This window comes from Pezoporus occidentalis, unplaced genomic scaffold (assembly GCF_034315485.1).
Source record: "Pezoporus occidentalis ecotype Australia unplaced genomic scaffold, CSIRO_AGI_Poc_V1 ctg37, whole genome shotgun sequence".
NCBI lineage: Eukaryota > Metazoa > Chordata > Aves > Psittaciformes > Psittacidae > Pezoporus > Pezoporus occidentalis.
In genome coordinates, this window is record NW_026915691.1 from 3,976,625 (window position 1) to 4,000,652 (window position 24,028).

Consider the following 24,028-nt stretch of genomic DNA (forward strand, 5'->3'; position numbering starts at 1 on the left):
CGCCGCCGCAAACGCGACACGCCGTGACGTCACACTGCCGCGCCACGGGAAGCCGGAACATCCCGCGCCCGCCGGCCCGCCCACGGAAGAGACGCACGGAGCCGTGCTGGCGGCGGGCAGCGCGCCCCCTGCCGGCAGGGAGGACCCGCCCGCTCTCGTTCCGTCATAGCGGAGCTGGCGGGTGCCACGCGGATGGGCTGTGCCGCGCTGCGGAGCCCTCTGCCCACAGCCCCCCACGGGCCCCCTCAGCGCACCGGGGAGCGCGCACCGCCGCTTGGGCGGTTGGGGCCGCGGGAGGCCGGCCCGCGGCGGTGGGCGAGGCACGGCCCAGCGCGTACGGAGCGGCGGGACGGGGGCGTTCGCTTGCCTCGCTGCCGCCGTTGTGCTTGGCCCTGCCCGGGACGCGCCCAGGGAGAGCGGTGCGGGGAGAGCAGGGCGCTCGCTGTGCCAGCCCCTCGCACCGCAGCGCGGGGTCCCCTCCTGCATGGGGAGGGCCCGGTGTCGTTGTTAAGGGTCAGCCCCAAAAGCAACTGCAGGTGCCATGGTGGTGCTGGAAGTAGGAAACATTCATTCGTGTGTTGCACGTGTACAGCAGTGAAACAAGCACAAATACTGCCCGCACGGAGCAAGACGGGGAGAGGAGTCTCCCCTCCTCTTGAAGCACACACACTGAACACTGGCATCGCTCTGTCCCCTGCACGGGCCTTGGCATCTGAGGGTCATGGCTGGCGAGTTACGTGCCACATGAGCTAGGTCTGGGAGAGAAACTTGGATGTGAATGTGCCGTGTCTGCTTTCAGCTGCCCTCATCCTCTGGGATTCACAGATTCCCTTTTGCCTCATTAGTCCCCCCTCGGGTCACCCCCTACAGAACCTGTCAGCTATGGGAAATGGGTGCGCTGGGCGTGCAGCTGCTGAGATGCAGCCTGTGACCGCTAACAGCTCTCCTCGGGGGACTTCCTGGTGCCTTGAAGGATCAGTGCCGAGGCGGACGCCCTCTTCTGATGCCGCCACTTGGCCCGACGGTTTTTAAACCACACCTGTAAAGCGTAAAGCAAGAAAAGAAATTTCATATCCCATGTGTTGCTTGGAAGGGAGACAGCAGCTTACACCCTTGGACTGTACAGCATAAGCTTTAGCGTACTGTAATACACCTCCCAGTATAAGGGTATGGTACAGAATGTAGTGAGCCTCTCCCCCGCGATCTTGCTCAGTACATGTAAGGGGGACAAGAGAACTGTGACCCCCCCCCCCCCCGGCAAATTCAGAAGTCACACAGATCACGTAAATAAGGAATAAACACTTCAGTGAGGGGATGAGCTGAATCGGGCCTCTGTGTGTTTATACAGGTGATTCTAGGAGAGAGAGAGGGTGTAAGTTTGTGGGGCCAGATACCTGAACAAACCAGCCCAGCAGATCTGTTTCCTATTACTCTGTTATTTGCCAGACCTAAACAGTGTTCTGTCGAATACCCAACAATGGTTTTTAAACTGAGGCCCTGGGTCTGCATCCCCTGGTCTGTGTTCTTGGGGGCAAACAGCACCCTGCCGGGAGGCAGGATCTCACCTCTACCCTCTCCTCCTTCAGGTGAATGCGGTTTGCGAGGTGCTCGCGGGTGATGACGTCCGGGTACTGGTTCTGATGGAACAGCGTCTCCAGAGCCTGCAGCTGCTCCTCGGTGAATATGGTGCGGTGCCGGCGCGTCCGGCGCTGGATCTGGTGGCAACTCTGCAGCTCGGCTGGGTTCCCCTGGGGACTCTTACAGACCCTGGCTGCTGAGTGGAAGAGCTGCATGGGCCAGGGGAACCGGGTGTCTGCAAGGGGAGATGTACCGCAGCACCGTTAGGTGTGGGGGGCTGAAACACATCTTCCTCAAGGCAGTTCAGGCAGTTCATCCACACATCTTGTTTGGAAGGAGGCAGCCAGCATGGGTGACAAGCTGTGTGATCACCATGCAAGCGAGAGAAGGGCTTAGGGCATCACTTTTAGGCAGCACAACCATGGAGCCCCGCACTTCACAGAGAACTTCCACCCCTAGAAGCATCATGTCTCAAATGTTTTACACTAAACCAGTAATATCAAGTAATAGAACCTGCTGCCTTTCAAGCCTTGGTAGCATTGCAGGTAAAAGTGCCTGCTCTTTGGAGCTCAGCTCCTGGAACTGGGATCTGAGACCACTGTGGTGGCAGGTCAAATGCTGTATTGTGACTCAATGCCCAGGTTTTCCCCTGCACATGGTTCTGGCACCAGTCCCTCCACAAGCCCAATGCCGTGAATAGAACCCAAACACTCACCCAGCCAGCTTGGGGAGTCCTGCAGGGAACGGGTGCTCGTGTGAGAACAGCAGCAGCAGCTGCAGCCTGCTCCTTCCAGCTCTTCCTCTTCTTCTTCCTCCTCCTCCTCCTGCAGGGAGCTGGCCGGGATGGTCTCCAGCTCACACAGACCCCTGGGTGTGCAGTCCAAGATGCTCCGGAGGCACAGCGGGACCAGGACCTGGGGCCTCTTCTCTGCTGGGCTGGAGAGGATGTCCTCGATGCTGAATGAACACGGCTTCTTTATGCCTCTCTTGTCGGTGCTGGCATCTGACCCTGGCTCTGAAGACATCTTCTGCCAGCAGCAGTGGCCACAGGAATGGAGAGCTCAGGTTGAAGGGATTTGCCCTCTGTGTTCTGACTCCACAGTGGGGTCTCACAAGCCAAAACACAGCTTACATAGCTTTTGAAATGGAGTGGCAAAGACATCCGGAATCGCTGCTTTGTCTTGGCATTTCAAGTGTCTGTCACTCTCACAGCTGAGATTTTATTTTATACAGACACACACTTTTTCTCCTTCTATCCCAGCTGCTTTATGACTGAAGCCACCCTAAATTTATATATATAGAGAGAGATATAATCCCTTTGGAAAGAAAACCATAAACCCCCCTGTGAATAAAATAAATTCTAACTAATCTTGGCAGCTTTGTGAAGGGTTAGTGTGGATCTAAGATTTAGCTAATCCCACAAAAATGACTGGAAAAGGAAATCTGATTTCTCCATCTCGGGTGTAGATTTGAGGTGGTTATGATCTCCATTGTGCTGCAGCCTCCGATCCAAGGAAGGGGGAGGATAGCTGTTCCCAGCTCAGAAATGGACCAGAGGATTAACTCCTTAAAAGAAGCAAATTATCCCTTTCTCTGGGCAAATGAAAGCTTTCCCATCAAAAGAGAGCTGTCATATCACACAATATGAGAGAGGAGAGAGTTCAGCTTAATAAAAAATCATTTTTAATGACAGCACAGCCTTTGGCTGTGCCAGAACTCTCTGCAAAAGTTGATTTATTTTCTGCTGAAACTGGAGAAATTGTATTTTCCCTCCTTCCCCTTTCCTCCACCTCTGCTGCCCTAATCACAGTGATAATGCAGATGCTTTGCATGTATCCAGCATAATCTTTGTAAGGATTCAAAGCCCTTAATAAATTAGATTACTGACAGCTTGCGGCAGCTCTGTGGCACAGCTTAGTGGCATGGAGCCACCTCTGTACAGCTGAGCTTCAGCCCTGCTTGGCATTTGGAATGCTGGAGAATGATTGCTGCCCACTGCCTTCATGTGCAGGCAGGCAGGGAGGTCCCACAGCAGCCCAGGCAGGGTGCCACAGCTGATGGATGCTTCAGCGAGCCCAGAGCAGCCTGGACATGCTGCCTGGAGCAGCCAGGCTTCCCCAAAGCTTCATCAGTTCAATTCCCAGCTTCTTCTGCCCAGCAAGAGAAACTGGGGTGAGACCATGGCCGAGAGAGGTGGCTTGGGACAGGAAGGGACACCTGGCACCAACCAGCCTGAGGGCAAACAGCAAGGCCAGGCAGATGCGATCCACAGGAGGACAGAGGACACCTTCCATCTTGGGTTTGTAACTGAAATGAGCAGCCCCAGTTAAAAGAGAGAAGATGTGGTCAAGCTCGGGTTGCTTGGGAAATTTAAACCCAACTTCTCTTGCCTTCAGTGTGGTTTAAGCAAGGCTTCAGGAACGCTTTCCCTTGTGGTGTTTCTTTGCAGGGGAAAGAAGATACCAGTCCCACTCCCAGTACAGCAGGGAGACACACAAGTGAGTGCTGTGAAACCACTGCACATCAAAGGTCCTCGTGGCACCTCGTGACTTCACACTGAATAGCCCAGCAACTGCTCCAGCACTGCTCAAAAACGAGAGCCAGTCTCCAGGAGAGCCCCCTCTCAGTCCCCATTCTTTGCTCCTGGGCTCTGCTTTCTGCCTGCCCTTCCTCTGCCTGCTGGTCTCCCAGTGCTGGGAAGGGATGTCCCATAGCCACCCTACCTGTGACGCTCAAATCTCTGTTAAATCTCACTTAAAACCAAACCACTATTGTTTCTTCAGTCCCTTTATCTGCCTCTCTTTTTCAGCTCTTCCAGTGGCATAACAGAAGTTATAACCATGCTCTGTGAACCTTCACATGTTTTCTACAGGTTTGACAGGAGAATACCTTTGTAGCCATCAGGTCTGGACATGTTCACTGCTGCCCTGCCAAGGTGTCAGTGCTCCAGAGAGGTATTGGGGATCCACTAATGCCAGGGATCATTGCAATTTGCTCCCAGCTTTTAAGCACGTACCCAAGCACTGACATGGGAATGGATGTGGGGCCAGGTTCTGCTCCCCACACTGTGCTGCTCCAGAGGGACTGTAGGCAGGTGAGCTGGGACATATCGTGACCCGATGCAGGATCAGACCCTTTCTGCTCTTGGCTGTAATAATCATACACCCAAAGCAGATTAATTTTCCTTCCCCATCCTTAACAAAGGACACTTTCACCTGGCCTCCTCTGCCCATCCCTGCTTCCCACCACACACACACTTAGCCTATTAGGATCTCTGCTGATTGCTTTCTTTCATTCCTCCCGTACCTTTCACTTCAGAAAATGGACTGGTAATACTTCTTTTATCAAAGAATTATGGGATTTAGGACCCAGATCTTACAAAGAGACTTTTGATAGCTGCTGGTAATCAAATCCCAATCGGCTGCCACTTCTCTGCACCCTGTTACCAGAGACGAATAAAGGAAAGGGATTTCTGATGGTCTGTTTACTGAGCCTCCAGGAGATAGGATCGCTGGGCTATTTCATATTAGAAAAGGAAAGGAAAATAAAACAAGAAAGAAAAAACGTGCAGACAAGGGAGGACAATATAGATATAGATAAAAAGAAAAGAAACAGGCTCTTATCATTTTCTTATTGGTTAAGGAGATTCTAAAGCCATTATAGAGGATTAGCAAAAAGGTTAATCTGCTTTCGCCGTTCACTTGTCAAAAGGGAATTTTATAGGGTTTGAAAATCCTTCCTATGGTGAAACCAGAAAAAATCCCCTTCTCCCACCCTCGGCCCCCCTTTCTGCAGGCAGCACAATGGGATGGGAACAGGAGCTTTGGAGACCCTAAAACACAGGAGAACCCTCCCCTGCCTTGCCCCTGCCTGGCTGCTGGCACCCATGGGGGCTCTGGTTTGGCAGCCCTTCTCCCCAATCCCTTATCCCCCATGTGGGTTGGCCGTGGTGCTCAGGGAATGGAGGAGCAGGTCTGAGGGACGTGACCATCATCCTGTGTTGCTCTGCCTTACCTGGGGTAAACCCTGTGCTGCTTCCCTGGTGATTTTGGCAGCAATCAGGATAAATCTGGACCCCTGGCTGGATTTGGGCTTCCAGGCTGATTTCTAAAGCAGAGCAGGGATGGATGCTGCTGGTAAATGATGCCAAAAAATACAGGCAGGGGCCTCTCTGTGCCCATGCGTAGCGCTTGCCCAACGGAGCCACATCTCAGTGTCCTCTTGGTCACACAGTTCAAATGCTGGTTTGTGCCAGCTTTGCTGTCCTGTGATGCCACCTCATGCAAACTGCCCATGACCATCACTTGCCCAGTGCCACTGTAAGAAATAATAGAGGAGAAAAAACATCTGTCAAGGGTAAAACCAGCAAGAAGCACTTTTGTGGCAGCTGCTGGGTGATGCTTAGTGGGATGCATTAGTCAGGGGTTTAAGAAAGACACAGAAATTACAGAATCATGGAACAGTTTGGGGACCTCAAAATCGCGCCTGTTAAAATAGCTCAACCCTGTGCCAACTGGCAAAAAGAACCCAAATAAAACCATTTGGATTTGATGATCATTCTAGTGAATCAAAGGCCATTCCATCCCGCAGGAAGGAGGCCCTTCACTGGCTCTTAGTGTGGATCCAGCATCCTGACGAAGGCAACCGCCGGGCGGGGAGGCTCGCCTGCATCCTCTGCCTTCATCCAGGACACCCAGCGGTGCCCGGAGCTTCCCGCAGCCCCGGAGCCCGCCCGCGTGCCCGGGGGACAGCGGTAGGGGGGGCCGCTGAGCAGGCAGGAGCGCGGCCGAGCTCTATGGTGCCGTCCCCGGCCATGGGAGCCGAGCGGGAGGCGCAGGCCTGCGCTGAATTCTACGGGGCGCTGGCTATCGCCCAGCCGGTGCTCTCCTGCCTGCAATGCCTGCGGCAGTTCGCCGGGTAAGAGGACGGACCTCGGGCGAGGAACCCCCGGTATCCCCTCCAGGGGTGCGGGTCCATCGGGAGTCCCGCGGCGTGGAGCCCCCGAGCATCCCCCCGGGCACGCGTATCGGCATCCCCCAGCGCGGGTACCCCGAGCATCCCCCCCTGGCGCGAATACCGGCATGTCCCGGGCATGGGTACCCCGAGCATCCCCCTGGGCACGGGTTGGGACGGAGGGAGGGAAGCTCGGCTCCGTTCCCGGCCAGAGCCACCGTTCCTTCCCAGCCTGCTCTGCAGCAGCGGAGCAGCCGTTCGTAGGATTTTTTGTGTCTTTCTGCCATCCCACACCCCCCGCCCCACCGCCCCACCGCGGGCTTGTATTCGCCAGAACGGACCCAATGCAATGCTGAGTGCAACTGGCAGAGAGGATCATTGCAAGCAGGGGCACCCCAGCCCTAATCCCTGTCAAGGTGCGGCACCCCTACTCCAAATCATGCTGGGGCACCTCCTTCCCCCCCCCCCCATCTCCACCGGGCCATGGCACCTCCACCTCAATCCACATTGAGCTGGGGCACCCCTGTCCCAATCCACATTAAGATGGGGCATGACCACCCTAATCCCCACTGAGCCCAAGGTATCCTCACCCCATCCTCATCCTGTTTCAGGAGTACTGCCAAGAGATGCCGAGACAAGCACCTGGAGGAGGCTCTGCTGCAGTCACGGGCACTGAGCGAGGGTCTGCAGGCGCTGGGTGAGGCAGAGGCAAGGCCTCTGCTCCGCTGTGTCCTGGCTTTCCAGATGGAGGCAACCAGCAACTCCAGCTCCTTCCAGAAACTGGAACAGGTCCGTAATGCAACTGGCAGGGCTGCAGCTTCAGAGCAGTTATTAGCCATAAGTGCAAGTGGTGGTCTCGCCCAGCTGTGCTTGCAGTGGCACAGCTCTCATGGAGTGCATCCTCACCAGCAAAGGGGCCTCAGTGCCACCACCCTGCTCTCCTGAAAGCTGCACTCTGCAGTGGGTAGCTAATGGGGTCTGGGCAGACCCACTGACTCGGGCTGTCTCTTGGCAGATCGTGACCCAGCTGGCAGTGGGGAAGGAAGCCGTGCTGGCCCAGGAGGTGGGCTTGCTGCTGTCTGGCCTGGCCCCGCAGGGAGAGGTGAGAGAACCCCAGTTCTGTGGTGGCACTGGCTTTGCAGGGGCTTGGCTGGAACCCGTGTGTGACAGGGACCTCCTGGTTTGGGCTGCCCGGGGTCCTTTGCTTCTCTTCCCACCACTGCGGGGGTTTGACGTTGCTTGCAGCTGGTGACACATGGCTGCTCCTCACACCAGCCCTTTGGTCACCCCTGGGACAGCTTCAGGTGCAGGCAGGACCCTTCTGCCCAAGGCACTGAGCCCCAGCATGTTCTCATGTGGGACAAACTGTCCTTCTGCCCCCACAGGTGCTGTCTCCTGGGGACCTTCAGTCAGGTCAGTCTCTACTCCTTCCCCTCTAGAGGTTTCTTCCAGCCCACACCACCAATGCACAGGACACCCCTGCCCACCCAGACCAGGTCCTCTGTGCTCGTGGGAGAGGGGACAGGGATCAGGGATCAGCCGGATCTGTGGGATCCCTGCAGAGACCCCAGTAGCACCCAATGGCTCTGCTCACCCCCTCTGGGACAACTGGAAACCAGACAAAGCCAGAGCATCCCCTGCATCCCAGCCCCATCCTCACCCTGCTTACCGGCAGCATGGTCCTTGGCTTAACCGGGAGCAGGGCTGGTTGTGGGCAGCGGCAGGGGCTGATGCTGTCCCCTCGCTTGCAGTGTGCCTGTTCATGGAGGAGAGCAGCCTGGGCCGGCAGCACTGGCAGCAGAACCTGGCCCCGCTGCTGCAGCGCCTGGCCACCACCCTGCGCTGGGTGCTGCAGAGCCAGCCTGCGTCCAGCACCACGTGGGGCTACCTGGTCATCAAGGTGAGAGCCAAATCCGGCAGCAGGGGAAGGATCAGCCCCTGCAAGGACCGGCCAGGCGCCGGCAGCGATGCGCGGGAGGGATGTAACGCACAGAGCCTCTTTGAATGGCCATCCCTGGGGAATCACAGCTCTTTCAGAGGTGAGGGATACTGACAGCCATCCCGCGGGCCCCGGCCCTCCTGCTCCTCCAGGCCTGCCTCCAGCTCTTCCAGGCGCTGCCGAAGGACGTGGCCCCCCTGGTGTGGAGCGCAGAGGGGAAGAGTGAGACCCTGCAGAGCCTCTTGGGGATGCTGCTGGAGGTGGTGTGGGGGAAGGTGCGTATGGCCCCGGGAAGGGATGGTGCTGCCTGGCCCGAGGAGCAGAGCAGTGCCATCCTTCCGGGGTGCTTTCCCCATTTCCCTCCCTGAGGGAAGCTGCAGGGATAGCCCCAGTGTCTGGGGTGTCCGAGGGACCCTGTGTAATTGCCCCTATGGGCGTGGAGGGGGTGGTTAAATGGTTTAAATGGTGTTTTGAGCTGTGCCTTTGCCTCCCTTGCAAGTCCAGGCCCTGAACAAGGACACAAGGCTGCTGGTGGGCACAGCCCTGAGCATGCTGGTGAACATGGCTCCCCAGCCTGAGCATGGGGCCAGTGCCGTGCTGGGCCTCTTCCAGCTCCCCAAGCAAGGTGCGTGCTCCATCCCGAGCCAGGGATGGCCTCTCGGGATGGGGGTGTCATGGACAGGGTGTGAGGGGACAGAGACCAGTGCCAGTCACCAGCAGTCCAGGCTGGACTCTGCTGCTGTGTCTGGCTCTCTGGGTCGCTCTGGGATGAGCTGGGGCAGTCTGCACTCAGAGCAGTGTTGGGGTTTGCAGTCTTTCTGCCATCCAATGCAGCCCTTTCCCACCAGGCACAGGGGAGCTGAAGTTCGGGGAGCTGGCAGTGGAGACCCCCACGGTCCTGGAGCCAGATGGGCTCGAGAAGCTGGTGCTCACCAGAGGTTTGCTGACGTGCTGCAAGGTGGACATCCTCAGCTGCCAGCTGGAGAGCTTCACACACAAGGTAGGAGAGCTCCAACCCAGCAGCCAAGGCTTGAGAGAGCCCTTGGAGAGGGCTGCAGCCACTGGTGGGGTTTTCTCCCCCTGGAAAGCCTGCCCCTGCCCGCTCCCTGAGTCACTGTGCTCCCACAGGCCTGTCTGCTGCTGGATGTGATCTTTCCCACTATGTGTGTCCTGACCAAGGAGCAGAAGGACTGCCACTACTACTGCTTCCAAGGTAGGAAGCGATGACCTCCCCATGGTGGGGAGGTTTGAGAGGTTCCCTGTGCTAACGCCGCACGGAACACCCATGGCACTTCATCTGCTCCCAGGGAAGATGCTTTATGGATCCTGGCAGCTGTTTTGGAAGCTAATTTCTGCTCCAGCACAATGGATGCTCTTGGGCTCTTGTGTAGTTAACAGGGAAACCTTTCCCTTTGCACATGTGGTCCTTAAGCCCAGCAGCCTGTGCCAGCTCTGCTGCAGAGCGGTCTCAGGGTGAGGGTTGCAGTGGAGCTCTGTTCTTTTGCAGCCTGTGCCCTGTGGCTGCAGCGCCTGCGGGATACTCTGCCTGCTCTCTGGTCCCTGAAGAGGACCCGCATCTTGGCCCAGGACACCGAGCTCCTCCAGCAGCTCCTCCAGCTGGTGTGGGACAATGCTGAGACCCCGGTAAGGCCAGGGTGCTGCAGCAGCCAGACACAGCCCTTCCTTGACCCGGCTCCGCTCCTGTTCCCCTGCCCATAACACACCCCTGCCTGTTTCAGCTCCGTAAAGCCTGTTGCAACCCCCTTCCCTGTGTCTGCCCTCTGTCAGGGCAGAGGCACCCATGGTGCTGAGGCTGGGACATGTCACACATGACCTCTGCAGGGCCCTGTCTCAGTGCTTCACCCACCCACGAGTGCAGTCCCTGTCTGTCCACATCTGCTGGCTCACTGCCTGGCATCCCCACATCCCAGCTCCTAAACCCACGGTTGCCAGCCAGTACTGAAAGTCCACAGATACAGGAAAGCAAAGGGTCTTTCCTGACAGCAAGACAGGAGAGGGGGCCCACCCTAACCACTCCTGCTACTGTCCTGCCCTCAGGTGGAAGGGGTGTCCGAGTTCATCCACAGCTCCTTCCGACTGCTCCTGGAGATCTACCACCTTGAGTGCCAGCACTTCCAGGACCAGGAGAGACCCCTCTACCAACAGATGCTGCAGAGGGTGGTCTCGATGCCATGGCAAATCAAAGCCAGATATGTGCCCCTCTGTGCCATCGTCCCCTATGTGGGCAGCCAGCAGGTAGGAAAGGTGGGGGGACAGGGAGGTTCTGTCCCAGCTGTCACTGTCTGCTGCCTGTCACCTCCTGCCCAGCTCAGCCATGCCGGCAGGCAGCCTTTCCAGCCAGAGAGGCCCTTATAGCATCTCCCAAGGGACAGCATCCTTGGTGGGGTAGTGAGCTGCAGCAACAGCGATGCATCCCTGGGGACCACCAGCAGGGAGGGAAGCTTTGCCTGTTGATGCCCACCAAAAACTGGCCAAAAGCCACTTGGGATACCAGAGATGCTCAGTGCCATGGGCGACCACAGTGTGGTCTGTACCCAGATCTGTGTCATCCGTCCGTCCATCCCCCCACCCCATGTAGCCTTCATCCTGACAGGCTGCTGAGGGCTGTCTGCCTTTCTCGCAGGTGCTGGACACCTACCGGGACCTGCCGCAGCACCTCCTGAGCTGCCTCTCCACCAACCACTTGTGTCCTGCAGCCGCCGAGGTCTACAGGGCCCTGGTGCGGCAGCAGTGCGCGGAGCAGCGGGGCTCTGCGGAGGCTGTGGCGGAGCGGTGGGCGCTGTGCTGGCTGCCGCTGCTCTCCCAGGCGCTCTGCTCCCCCCTGCCCATCCTGCAGAGCAACGCCGCCAACTACCTGCTCGCCTGGACCCTGCGGCAGCTCCCGGCCGCCCAGGCACCTCTGGCCGCCCGGTTCAGTGGCCAGGACACGGCGTCGCTCCGGGCTTGGGTCTCACTGCTGAAGGCACAGAAGAGCGTGGCGGGGGCTCTGCCGCTGCACGGCGAGGCGCTGGAGCGGCTCTGCCGCTGCCTGGGGGCCCGCGAGGAGGGCGTGCGGCTGGCGGCAATGGGGCTGCTCTGCTGCAGCCCCAGCACCAACCAGCCCCTGTCGGGCACCGAGGTGCGGCTGCTGCGGCAGTTCCTGCCCCTCAACCTCAACTGCGACTCCTCCTCGTTCCGGCAGCTGCTGCAGGCGGCGGTGAGGAAGGCGCTGGTGCGGCTGCGGGACAGCTCCCTGGCCCAGCTGCGGGGGAAGGAGCCCCGAGACCCCGACCCCAGCGAGGGAGAGGGGCAGCTTGCACAGGCAGTAGGTGAGGCGGCCGCCCCGCAGCCTCCGTCAGAGCCCTGCGGGATGCACTTCACTCGCTGCCATGCTCTCTGCCCGCAGGCTTTGTGGAGTGGCTGCTGCAGCTCAGCATCGCCTCGCTCAGCCCAGGCTCCAACTTCCAAAGGAAGAAGACAGGTCTGCTGCTCCTGTCCGCTGTGTTGGAGACCTGCACAGACACATGGAGCCCCGACAAGAGGAAAGGCCAGCCCCCACGTGAGTATGAGCATCACCTCTCAGCTGTGGGGTGCTCCCCACCAACTCTGTCACACCACCCCTTGTCCCCACCGCAGGGACCATGGCCACACTGCTGAGCTACGCCAGGCAGAGCAGCTGCTGGGACTTCTTCTCCCAGCCCAATTTGTTGGCACTGCTGAGCTGCTTGCAGGACAGCACTAATGAGGTGAGCCTGTAAAGACGAGGCGAGATCATAAAGATGCCTCAGCGCCGAGCAGGCTTGGAGGGGAAGGCCACCATGCTTCCCTCCTGCCCCATTCTGGCTGCTTTCCTTCTTCCCAATCCCAACTCCTGTCTCGACAGATCAGAGACTTGGCCTCCGAGCTGCTCGTGCGCTACTTTCCCCCTGTGTTCCCCGAGCCCATCGCCCTGGCTCTCTTCCAGCTGGCCCAGGACACCCTAGGCAGCCCCAGAGTGCAGGAAGCTGAAGCCGGAGCTGTGCTGATGAAGACCATCCTGCAGAAGTAAGAGCTCACAGCCTTCCCCTCCCCACAGTGGCACTGCAGCCCCCGAGAGTGTGTCCGCAGCACCGGTGTCTCACCAGGATCTGCGTTTATAGCTCAGGGCAGCAATGGCTTGGGTCTGAAATAGCTTTGCACTGGGGAGCTGGACCAGAGTGCAGGAGCTGCATAGCATAAGACTGACAGAAAACTCCCTTGTCCTCACAGCAGCATCTGCCTCTTCCCCCAGGTCAGACAGCGGCATCATGAAGAGCCTGGCCCTGGAGGCTGAAGCACCCCTGACTCTGCCCAACCGAGGCCTGTGCTTTGCTCAGCACCTTCTGCACATGCTGCAAGCCCAGTACACTGCGGCGCGCCAGGACCTGCTGCAGGCAGCAGCCACCACGCCGATGCACGGTACGGCCCCAGCGGTTCCTGCAGCAGCTCTTGCTCTGGGAGTCTGGAGCAGGCAGGACTCAGTGCTGATGCCTTGTCCTTGCCTCAGTTTCCCTGCATTGCTGCACCACCTGCCCAGTGTGCCCCTTCCCCAGGGGCCCTGCTCACTCCCTGCCCTGGAGCCATTCCGGCCTCAGGCTGGGCAGGGGAGCTGTGACCAGAGCTGGTGTTTGTGCAGGAGTCATCGCAGCCCTGCGGAGGTGCCTGCTCCACGTGCCGGAGGTGGCTGCCTCCATGCGGGCAGCGGAGCTGGCGCAGAGCTGGCAGGAGCTGCTCACCCGCCTCGTGACCACGGCGCGGGACATCACCTCCTTCCTCCTGGGAGCTCTGCAGAGCCAGCAAGGCCCTGGTGCTGATGAGCAAGGTGAGCGTGTCCCCAGGGGGAACCAGCCCCGGGAGCCATTGACGCAGCCATCCTTGACCCAGCAGCTCTCCAGGCTTGGGGAATGCACTCTGGGCTCGCTGCCTGTAGCAGGGGCAGCAGTGGGGCCAGGCAGAGGTTGGCCCAGGAGCGAGGTCCAAAGCAGGACACCTGGGGCAAGGGTGCTGCAGAATGCTCTGGAAATTGCAGGAGCAGAGTGACTGGTGCCTGGGTCCGAGTCCCTTTCTCAACTGCATGTGAGAACAGCAGCAGAAGTAAAGGCTAGAACATTCTAGGAGCATCAAGGCACTTGCCAGGTTGAAGTAGCTGGGAAAGCAGGGGCTGATGGAGCACTTACAGCAATGGCTCAGGAAGAGCAGCAGGGCAAAGCATACCTGCATACATTGCAAGACAGGGGCCACTGCCATTTATGTCACTCCAAATGGGACAGCGGGTCCCCCAAACCCCCAACAACATCCCTCTACCCCACATGCCCCACAGGCTCTGCCCCATTCATACCAGGCTTCTCCCTTTCACAGCTGCTGCCCCATCGTTTGCAGACATGGGGAACGCCATCGGCTCCCTCATCATGCTGGGCAAAGGCAGGGTACAGGAAGAAGAGGAGGACTCAGTCTTGCTGTCAGAGGAACACAGCCTGATCCTGACCTGCTGCTGGGTATCAGTGAAGGTAAGCACCCCTCCCCATAGCACTGGAAAGAGGAGCAGCCCGGCACAGCACCCACCACCCAGCCCACCCCACCTGCCGGTTCTTCAGCTCCCCTTGGGGCATTCACCCTCCCTGGGGAGACAAAAGGGTGAATCTCTGCCCTTACCTTGGAGCTGCCAGACCCATCCTCACCCCTGCCAGGGAGGATGTGACCACTGAAAGCAACCACCTCCCTGCCTGCCCCTATGAACCCAGCTGGTTCCCAGGCACTGACAGACCCCAGCTGTGGCAGAGCCAGTCTTCCCAGCTTGCAGCCTTGCAGCCACCCATCACAGCTCCCTTCTGACAGCCGCCCATCACAGCATCTCCTCCACAGCCTCACCAGATGCCTGGAAAAAGGCCATCTCTGCTACTCACACCTTGCAGCTGGCTGGGACGCTGCCATGCTGTGGAGCTTGTGCATGCTCATGGCCATGTCGGTAGCACCGGCAACAGAGAGCGCCCATGCTGGGAGTGGTGGCAGCATCTGCTGTGCTTCCCCGAGGCAGCAGTGGTGGGGCAGGGCAGGAATGGGGCAGCCCTGCTGCCAGTCCTGGTGAACTTCTGCTTCTTCCCAGGAGATAGGGCTGCTCCTGGGGGGCCTGGCCGAGCTGCTGCTGGCCCCAGGGCTGCCGGCTGGATCGGGGCCCCTGCTTTCACTGCCCACCCTGCAGATGGCCGCAAGGGTGTTCCGGGAAATCCTGCTGCGGTGTCGGCACTGGGTAAGAGCGTGTCCTACCCCTGCTGCCCTGCCCCGGGCCAGTAGCTGGGGCTTCTTACTGGTGTGCAGGGAGGGTGAGGCAGGGTCTGATCTGGGGCAGGACATGGGGCACAGTTGGAAGCCCCATCTGGCATCCCAGTGTCAAATCCCATCATGTCCCCACACTATCATGTCTTCCTGCTTGCTTCTGCCCCTTTGCAAAGAGGTTTCTGGGGACTGGGGGCGCCTGACACTTCTCTGCCCTAGGGAGCAGTGGAGGGCTGCAGCACCGGCTTCATCAAATTCTGTGCCGCTCTGCTGAACCACCCAGATGTGGAGCTGCAGGCCATCCCGCAGACCATGCTGGAGCAGGTACCATGCTCATTCTGCCCCATATTCCCCCTGTGCCCTGGGGAACCTCAGGGCTGTGTCCCTGTGTTCCCCCACACTGGGGCTGCTGCAGTGCAAGGTTGGTGCAGCCGATGCCCTCCCCTGCAGAGCAGCTGCAGGCTCTGGCCAGCAGGTTTCCAGCCGTATTTTGGATGGGTTTTGCTCCTCAGGGCTTAGAAGCACTGAGCGGACCCAGGAGCAGCTCAATCACACGCCGTGCCGCCGGCTTCCCCGTGCTCTTCCTCTGCATCGTCAGCGGGGAGGCCCCGGCGCAGGCACGGCCGCTGCTGACCCACTGTGTCCAGACACTGCTGGCCTTGGCCAGCACAGCCCTGCCGCAGGACTGGGACCAGACCCTCGACCTCCCCCAGGTGAGAGCGGTGGGCACTGACCTCCTGGCTGCTATAGCCTGTTTGAGGACAGGGTGCCCTGTGCCAGGTCCTGTAAAGGGGGTTGTGCTGGGTACCCCAGCCCAACCACATCCCCGGCAGTGCTCAAGGCTAGGTCGGACGGGGCTTGGAGCAACCTGCTCCAGTGGAAGGTGTCCCTGCCCGTGGCAGGGAGTTGGAACTGGATGAGCTTCAAGGTGCCTTCCAACCCAAACCATTCTGTGAGTCTGTGAGACTGCGCTAGTGCAGAGACCACAGCAGCCCAAGAGCTGATGGCCCCTTGGTCCCACCCTCTCTTCCCTGACCTTCCCTTTGCACAGAAGCACAAGCCCCCTCCCCGTGCAGTGCTGCTGAGCCCCTCACGCTCTCCCCAGGTGTGTGCCCTCCATGTGCTGCAGACGCTGGTCCATGGCACGGGGCTGGGCAGCGCGCTGCTGTGGCACACCACGCCGATGGTGGCCCTGTCACTGCGGGGCCTTGGCTCGCCCTGCTGGGCCATGAGGAATGCAGCTATCCAGCTCTTCAGTGAGTACCGAGGGGAGAGAGCACGTGGGGTTCCAACCTGGCTGGGGCAAAGTGTGGGGCATCGGGCAGGGAATGGATGGGACCTGATGCTGATTTATGCTCTGTGCAGGCGCCCTCACATCCCGGCTGCTGGGCCAGCAGCGGAGCCGTGGGGAGAGCTGCCCGATGGAGGGGCTGAGCCTGCAGGCATTCCTGGGGCAGCACCCGCAGCTGGGGGCTGTGCTGCTGGGAGAGCTGGAGGCAGCCGAAGGGCCCATGCCAGCGGGGCCCTGCCTGCGCCCTGCACTCCATGCGATCCTCACCTTCCTGGCCCAGCTGCAGCCTGGTGCTGATGGCCCCAGCAGGTAAGGGGCAGTGGGGATGCTCTGCCCCATCCAAGGGCTCCCACGATGGGATGTGGTCTCGTGGTGCTGGGGATGGCTCTGGTCTTCTGGGGGTTTTGCTCCAGCCAGAGCATCACCGTGTGGTGTCCTTTTTGCTTTACAGCCCCTCTGCTCGCTTCCTGGAGCCGCTGCTGGGGCTGGCAGGGAGCCCCATCTATGCTGTGCGAGCGATGGCTGCCAAGGCACTGGTGCCCGTCATCCCACTGCCCCGGCGCCCTGGGTTCCTCCTGCAGCTGGCCCAGCAGCTGCCCACAACACCCAGACAGGTCCGCTCGCACAATGCTGTCCATGGGCGCCTGCTGCAGATGCAGGCACTGCTGGCGCCCACTGCGGGCACCAGTGGGTGAGTGTTCCTGTGCCATGCCCCTGCCCATGTCACTCTGCACCAAGACGCAGCTTTTGGCCACAGAGCGCCCTGTGCTGAACAGTGATGAGCAGCGTGGTGAGCAGTGTGGTGAGCAGTGTGTCTCCCCACAGGCTGTCGGCTGAGACGCTGCACCCTGTGGCTCTGCAGCTGGAGGCACGTGTTTGGCTGCTCACCCCTGCCCAGCGCTGCCCGCTCATCCGTGATGCCTTCCTCCGGGTCCTCACCCTTCTGCCCGCATCCTTCAGCCCTAGCTTGGCCCAGAGCATCCATGATGCCATCAGCACCGAGCTGGGCAGCCTCCCCCCAGGAGGCAAGCCAGGATGTGTCGAGCTGCAGGTATCACTGCCTGCCAGGACAAGCATGGCCATGGCCTTCCTGGCAGTGAGCCTGGGGTGGGACATGGGTCCCATCACTTGAGGCTGAGCGTTGGAAGGGGAATCTTGGTTTGCTTCCAGGTGGGCCTGGCCGTACTCCACCAAACGATGGCCCGCTTCATGTGCAGTGAGGCAGTGCGGCTGGCGGATAGCAAGAGGATTGGTGCTGTCTGCTCACTTGTCCAGCAGTCAAATCCTGATGTCCAGCTTGCCATCCTGAGCTGGGCTATCGCCAGGAAGGAAGGAACGTGTGAGGAGCTGAAGAAGGCTCTCGGGCTAACATTGCTGGTATGGCAAGGCTCAAAAGTCACTAAGTAAAGCAGAAGGTCCCCATTGCACTGCGCAGATGGGACCCTGGGTGCTCTCTGAGAAGCACAGTGCTCCCTGGGCTGAGGGTGCAGGCACTTGCCTGGTTGTGCTGAGGTTGCCACCGTGTTGTGTCAGGGCCACTAACCATGTACCTTCTTTCCCACTGTCAACTAGGAGAGCTTGCGGTCGGTGCTGCGAGAGAGAAGGGACAGAGAGTTCCTGAGATTGTACCTTGAGGCTTTGCTGCATCTTTACAGAGACCCCTCCTCGTGGTCCCAGGAAGCTTCCCGTAAGCTCCAGGGCTCCTCGGCAGCATGCCTGGAGATGCTGCTGCACATGGTGGAAACTGAGTGTCCTGGTCCCGATCTCCTCTTCCAGGCGCTGTGTGCTGCCAGCCTGCTGCTCACCCACCGGTAGGTCCCTGCTGCTGCCAAGGCTTCAGCCTGACCCTTCCAGGAGACTTCTCCTTAGTCCTTGCTGGAAACAGAGCTGTGACTTCTCATCTACCTGAAAGGAGGTTGTAGTGAGGTGGGGGTCGGTCTCTTCTCCCAAGTAACAAGTGACAGGACAAGAGGTAATGGCCTCAAGCTGCACCAGGGGAGGTTTAGATTGGATATTAGGAAAAAAATCTTCACTGAGAGGGTGGTCAGGTATTGAAACAGGCTGCCCAGGGCAATGGTGAAATCACCATCCCTGGAAGTGTTCAGACAGCACGTACATGAGGCCCTTAGTGACCGGGTTTAGTGGTGGTCTTGGCAGTCCTGGGGTAGTGGCTGGACTTGATGAACTTAAAGGTCTTTTTCCAAATGAGTTGATTCTATGATTTACGAATCACATCTTTGCATCTGGGTCCTGCAGTCTCAGGGCAGGCGGTAGCTGCCATCCACTGGATGGAGCTCAAGGTGTTCTGAGTTCCCCGTGCTTCCCTGGCAGGTTTGGGGATGAGGACGGCGCACTGGTCCAGCGATGGTGCGCGGCGCTGGAGGAGTGCAGCCGCTCCGCTGCGTGCGAGGAGCTGCGGCTGGCGGCTGCCCGCTCGCTGCAGACAGCAGGTGCTGCCGTGGTGCGGCGGTCCCTGCGTGCTGCCTGTCCTGTGCTTGTCCCCGTGGCTCTGCGGTAGGTCACTGAGCACATCCCCTGGCCGCATACATCCCCACTGCCCGTGGCTGCAACGCATTCCCAATAGCACTGCTCTTGGAGCCCCAGCCCCAGGGTGCTGTGGGTTAGCTGACTGTGAAGGATGTCCCCTACAAAAAACTCAGGGGATTTAAAGAAAACCCCACTCATTCAAAAATCAGCAGCACCCAAGCCTACAAAACGTTTGTGGGTGGCATTTTAATAGAAGCAACCAGTCCTTTCTGTGCAGCAAATTGCACTGCTGGGTCCCACAGTCCCTGTTGCAGTCCCTGCCCTCCCCAGCTGCCAGCGCTTGGGTGGTGGCTCTGCCTTTCACAACCCGGGAGAAAAGGCCCTCAGGGAAGCATTCCCCTAGGAGGTCTCATCCTTCCCTCCCCTCCAGGCAGGCTGGGGGTGCTCTGAGGAGTGCAGTGACCTTCCTTTCCCTTCCCTCTCCCCAGGCTGATAAATGTGGGCATTCACCTTCTGCAAGACGAGGAGCGGGAGGTCCGGCACGAGGCCGCGGGTTTCGCCAGCCTCCTGCAGCAGGACCCCGGGGAGCCGCTCCACGACAGCTGCGTCTTTGTTCAGGACAACGTGGGGCTGCAGGGCCTCCTGCGGCTCCTCCTGGCAGAGTTTGGGGAGCACCCTGAAACCTTTGACATGCTGCTGCAGCACCTCCCTGTCCTAGATCTCAGGGGCATTGTGAAGGAGCTGGAGGCCAACAAGTGAGTTGCCAGACCTGTGGGCAGGAGGTACAGGGGAGCACAGGGTACCATGGGGCTGGCCTTTGGCTTCACTTGTACCTCATCTTTCTCCCCTAGAGCCATCAGCCTGTACAAAGAGGATGAACCCAATGTTTTTGCGGAGCCGGCTGTCCTGGCGTGGCAGCTGCTCCCCATCCTGCTGCAGCTCCTGGAGAAGGCATCCACCAGCATTGCAGTCCGTGCCTCGGCTCTGCACTGGTTGACAGCCACAGGCCCCGGTGTCCTGCACGACCTGCAGTACTGCAAGCAGCACTGGAGCCAAGGTACGGCACAGCGTGCAGCCTTGGGACAGGCAAGCTGGTGTCCTTGTCCCCAGGCCAGCTCTGCCATGCTCATAGCTCCTTTGCCTGCTCTCTCCGCAGAAGCTGCTGCCCGCTGTGGGATGAAGGCGCTGGGCTGTGCCAAGCTGCACGCAGCCATGGCCGTGCTGCTGGTGAGGGCCCGGCTGGCGGCACAGGCGCTGCAGGTGCTGGGGGAAGATGCTGCCACCGTGCCAGGGCTGGGCTGTGGCACCCAGGAGCTGGAGCAGGAGCTGGAGCTGGTGCAGGGGCTGCTGGCGCAGCACGGGCTGGCCCCTGTGCCCTGCCAGGGCAATGCGCTGGGGGAGCCGGGACCACCATCTGGGGCTGCCTGACAGCTCCAGGCACAGAGCAGCATCACACTGAGCCCCGCAGCCGCGTCCCTCCATTTGCTGGATGCTGTCTATGGCCACCAGCCAGGACTGCAGGTTCGGTGGTGTAACTCAGGGGACCCCCACTCCCTGTGCGGGACACACTCACTTTGTTCCCAGTGTTTTCTAACTCTCCACCCCAAGGACACCAGTGCAGCGTCGCCTTGGCCTGTGCCTATGCTCTTGCTTGCGGCATTCCTGCCCTCAGGTCTGGCTGGGAGGAGGGGACATGCTCCCTGGAGCTTTGCCCCATCTTGTGCTGCTCAACTCCCAGCACGTGTTTTTTTAGCTCATGGTCAACCTGGGCTTTTATCCCAAATAAAGAGGCCAAGAGCATCATCCCCATTGAAGCCTTGTGGTTTCCCTGCTCCAGAGGGGCAGGGGGAGAGGGGGAGGCGGCAGGAGCTGGGTGCATCCTGGGGCAGCAAACAGGCAGCAGCTCCCAACCACAGCTGGGGGGTTCAAACCCCAAGCCCCAGGGTACACAGACCCCCTGGCACCCAGCCTGGCAGGGGTGAAGTCACTCAGGGGGTGGTTTGTGGGTGCAGGCAGGGGTGAGGCTGCCAGCACAATGTCTCAGCTGTGGGTACCAAGGCTGGGCTGGGCACCCCACCATCAGGCTCGTGTCATGCAGGCTGAGGAGGGCACCAGCACAGCCCAGCATCACAGCTCAGCCCCACTCCCTCCAGCTGAACCCAGCCACCCACCAGCATCATCACCCACGTGCAGACTTTGGGTACCTCTGTTTAATTTGTCTCTGCAAACCACAGCACGCAGCTGAGCGCCCTTCACGGCTCACCCAGCAGTTCCCTGCAGTGGGACCAGCCCAAACACACAGAGGAAGGATGTGATCTCCATCCTCGAGCTGCTCGCCAACAGCATCTCGTTGCACAGCATGATGTCGCAGCTGAGCCTGACATCATCACATTGTCCTCCCATGTCACCAGTGTGATGTCCTTCCACCGTTAGTCACCACACTTCAGCGACTCCCTTATTTTTAATCTTTATAAGCAGGGTTTCTTCCCACTCTTCAACCAAATACTTCATGGAGAGCACAGGGAGTCAGCTCCAAGGGCAAGCAGCAAGCCTGCAGAAGGGTGAAATTACAAAAGACACCATGTTTTCATTTCATTCCCTGCCTCCCCAGCAAGCAGCAGTGGAGCGGCTCAGCTCACCTGGGGGGGCTACACGAAGATGAGAGCTGGTGGAGAGCAGACACAACCCTCCTGCAGCCTCTCCTGCACCCACGAGCCCTGACACCCTGCCACGGAGGCAGCCACCCAAAATGTCCTGGAAGGGAAAGATGGTAAGAGCTGGGGTGTGCCATAAACAATTAGATATCTATAGTTATATATTGTGTATATATAGCACATATTGGCAGTTGGACTAGATGATAACTGTAGGCCCCTTCCAACTGAAATATTCTATTAGTATATTATTTATTTTTATATATTACTGATTTATAGTACATATTACCGATTTAACTTCTCATGCTGTGCCATATTATAATATTCATTTTATATATTAAGAATGTAAAAGGAAGGTGCCTTAGGGACACGGAGAGATGCTCCTCCCTTTGGAGGAGCCCTAAAGGGTGCATTGCACCTCCAAAGGGGCTTCCCCCCTACCTGGCTCCCTGCAGCCCGTGCCCGGTGCAGTGGGGACGGTGTTGGGACGTGTCCCCCCGGCACTCTACACACACTTGCTTGTTCGGGTGCAGCCGGCGGCTCCAGGCCTGCTCTCGGCACAGGGGCCCTACCTGTGTCAGGCGGAAATAGCCGCAGTAGCTGGGGAGGGGAGAGCTGGGGAGGGGGGAAAATGGGGAGAAAGAGGGGGGAAATGGTGGTTGGATGGTAGGGCAGAGGTTGTGGTGTTCTCTTGATGGAGGAGGGAGGTATGAATGGCCATGGGTTTGGGGGTGAGAAGGTTAATGGCTCTGGGGCAGTTTGCAGAGGGATGATGGATTTAGAGGGGGGTGCAAATGGGTTGTTGTTTCAGGGTGGGGAGGTGGAAGGGTAATTGTCCTGAGGGGTGCAGAGGGGACATAGCTCTTGGGGGGGGGGGGGGGGGGGGGCTGGCTACAGAGGAGCCATGGCTCTGTATAGCATTGGAATAGGGGCTATGGGGGGCAAAGGAGACATAGATTTAGGGGGATACAAAGGGATCATGGTTTTGGGAGGGGTAATAGCTTTAAGAGGGGGGTTCAAAGCAGCCTTAATTTTGTAGGGTGGTGCAAAGGGGCCACGGGGCTGTGGTGGAGGAGAAAAGTATTAGCTCTAGTGGGGTATAAACAGGCCAGGGGTCAAGAAAAGGGTGAAAAGGAGCCATGGTTTGGGGTGGGGAGAGAAGGGTAATGGCTGCGGGGTGCAAAGAGACCGTGGATCTGGGGGTTACAAGGTGCCGTGGCTGCAGGGCGATGTGCCGAGGGACCCCAGCCCCACACCTACCGGGACGGCTCCTCCAGCAGCAGCATCCCAGCTCTTCGCCAGGGATCCCTGAAGTCCTGGCTGAAGGAATCGGGTAGTATCTTGGCCACTTCTGGCAGAAGGGCAGCCGGGACACGGACACACACACACACACACACACAGGCGGGTGGTTACCGGTGCCCTGGCAAGGCAGCGGGGCTGGCAGCGCTGGGGACAGCGGCGCAGGAGGGATCGGGCATCCAGCGGGACCCGCGTTACCTTTGGCTGTGCCGCAGGTCGGGTGCTCGCCCAGGCAGCCGCGGCGCTGCTTGAGGTCAGGACAGGGCTCCCCTCCGTGCCGCGGCGGGACGGTGACCTGGCGGCTGCGGGCCTTGCTGCCCACCCCGCACGGGGAGCTGCACCCGCTCCACGGCCCCCAGGGCCCCACCGCACAGCCCACAGCTGCCGGAGAGCAGGGAGACAGAGGGAAACAGCTTCAGTAGCACCAAAGGTGGAAGGGGAGCAGGGGAGATGCAGGATGGGAGGACGGCAAAGGGCCGGCGTGGCCCTGGCAGCCCCTCTCCCCGGGCTCCAGCACAGTGGCATTGTGCTCGGCTTCCACAGCCCTTATCCCCGTGCTGCTGCTGCTGCTCTACATCGCGCTGAGCTGGGACCCCGCTAATCTCCCCGGAGATTAGGGAGGGCTGACTGCTGCAATTGTGCAGGGGCCGCTGTGGGAGCTGCCCCAGGGTTGGGTTCCCGGGGCGGGCTGGCTCTGCACCCCCCAAGCCTACACTCCCTGTTTGTCATCCTCATTCCCGTGTTCCCGTGCAAGGCACTGCCCGCAACAGCGGCAGGGGTGATGCCCGGGCTCATCCTGCTCAGGTCCCACACTGACAGCTCAGGCTTGCAACAAGAGCACTACCATCAGCTGCCGACCGGAGGCCAACCCCGCCGGTTCTCATTACACTAAGAGCATCCGCTCATCCAGCGTGGAAAAAAGCGGAAAATGGGGATATTGCTCCAAATCCAGCCCAGCGGGCATCCGCGATCCTCAGACACATCCTGTTGTGCTCCAAGCACAGGGCTAACAGCAAACATCTGCCACCAAAAGCAGCAGCCGAGGCTGGCATTCCCAGCCCCGGGGTTCAACCAGTGCCATCCCCTCCCACCACTCACCGGCGCGGCGGCACACGCTGTGGTAGTCCTGGCAGCAGTCGCCCGTCCTCTGGCAGTACGAGTCGCAGTAGCAGTGAGCCCGGCGGACACCGAGCACCCAGCACGCGTTGTTCCTGCCCGGGCAGCACCGGTGCCGGCAGCTGCCGCTGGCACCCACCAGGCAGCCGGCGGCCAGCAGCCAGCCCCCGCAGAGCAGCAGGCCCCGCATGGCACGGCCGCCCCGCAGCACCAAGGGACGGCTTTGCCCAGCACCAGCGAACGCCGGGTGAGGAGCAAGGGCTACGCCGGTGGCGTTGGGAGCCCAGCGCACCGCCCCTGCGCTGGGCGGGGGACAAAGCCTGTTCCCTTCTGCTCCACCGCCCGCTGCCATCCCAGCTCTGCGCTCCGTGGCCAGGGCAGTAAACCAGGATGGTGAATACACCACTGTCCTTGGGACGAAGC

General features: G+C 59.6%; 3 protein-coding genes across 4 annotated transcripts; 1 reads left to right on the top strand and 2 right to left on the bottom strand.

Annotated features, from left to right (window-relative positions):
* Positions 1 to 762: 762 nt before the first annotated feature.
* GSC2 (goosecoid homeobox 2) lies at positions 763 to 2,638 on the bottom strand. The gene is made up of 3 exons (XM_062631427.1): positions 2,294 to 2,638; positions 1,566 to 1,813; positions 763 to 1,039 (listed from the first exon to the last, which is right to left on the bottom strand). The coding sequence occupies exons 1-3, from the start codon at positions 2,601 to 2,603 to the stop codon at positions 935 to 937; spliced, it is 663 nt and encodes a 220-aa protein (XP_062487411.1). The 5' UTR covers positions 2,604 to 2,638; the 3' UTR covers positions 763 to 934.
* Positions 2,639 to 6,178: 3,540 nt separating this feature from the next.
* LOC134170204 (tRNA (32-2'-O)-methyltransferase regulator THADA-like) lies at positions 6,179 to 20,342 on the top strand. The gene is made up of 31 exons (XM_062631423.1): positions 6,179 to 6,495; positions 7,143 to 7,320; positions 7,547 to 7,633; positions 7,917 to 7,944; positions 8,283 to 8,431; positions 8,623 to 8,745; positions 8,975 to 9,095; positions 9,319 to 9,470; positions 9,599 to 9,683; positions 9,978 to 10,114; positions 10,529 to 10,726; positions 11,115 to 11,799; positions 11,877 to 12,029; positions 12,107 to 12,216; positions 12,354 to 12,514; positions 12,741 to 12,907; positions 13,125 to 13,310; positions 13,847 to 13,995; positions 14,592 to 14,735; positions 14,981 to 15,085; positions 15,274 to 15,474; positions 15,867 to 16,017; positions 16,127 to 16,361; positions 16,504 to 16,743; positions 16,878 to 17,103; positions 17,223 to 17,429; positions 17,625 to 17,863; positions 18,384 to 18,566; positions 19,028 to 19,294; positions 19,391 to 19,596; positions 19,696 to 20,342. Exons 1-31 carry the CDS (start codon positions 6,374 to 6,376, stop codon positions 19,965 to 19,967), a joined length of 5,667 nt encoding a protein of 1,888 aa, XP_062487407.1. The 5' UTR covers positions 6,179 to 6,373; the 3' UTR covers positions 19,968 to 20,342.
* Positions 20,343 to 20,729: 387 nt separating this feature from the next.
* Positions 20,730 to 24,023, bottom strand: LOC134170205 (somatomedin-B and thrombospondin type-1 domain-containing protein-like). Of its 2 annotated transcripts, none has more exons than XM_062631425.1 (6): positions 23,588 to 24,023; positions 22,688 to 22,870; positions 22,451 to 22,541; positions 21,632 to 21,790; positions 21,179 to 21,293; positions 20,730 to 21,090 (listed from the first exon to the last, which is right to left on the bottom strand). In XM_062631425.1, the coding sequence occupies exons 1-5, from the start codon at positions 23,955 to 23,957 to the stop codon at positions 21,188 to 21,190; spliced, it is 909 nt and encodes a 302-aa protein (XP_062487409.1). In that variant the 5' UTR covers positions 23,958 to 24,023; the 3' UTR covers positions 20,730 to 21,090; positions 21,179 to 21,187. The 2 variants fall into 2 exon arrangements, with proteins under 2 accessions (XP_062487409.1, XP_062487408.1); XM_062631424.1 differs by having other exon boundaries at positions 21,632 to 21,805.
* Positions 24,024 to 24,028: the final 5 nt, after the last annotated feature.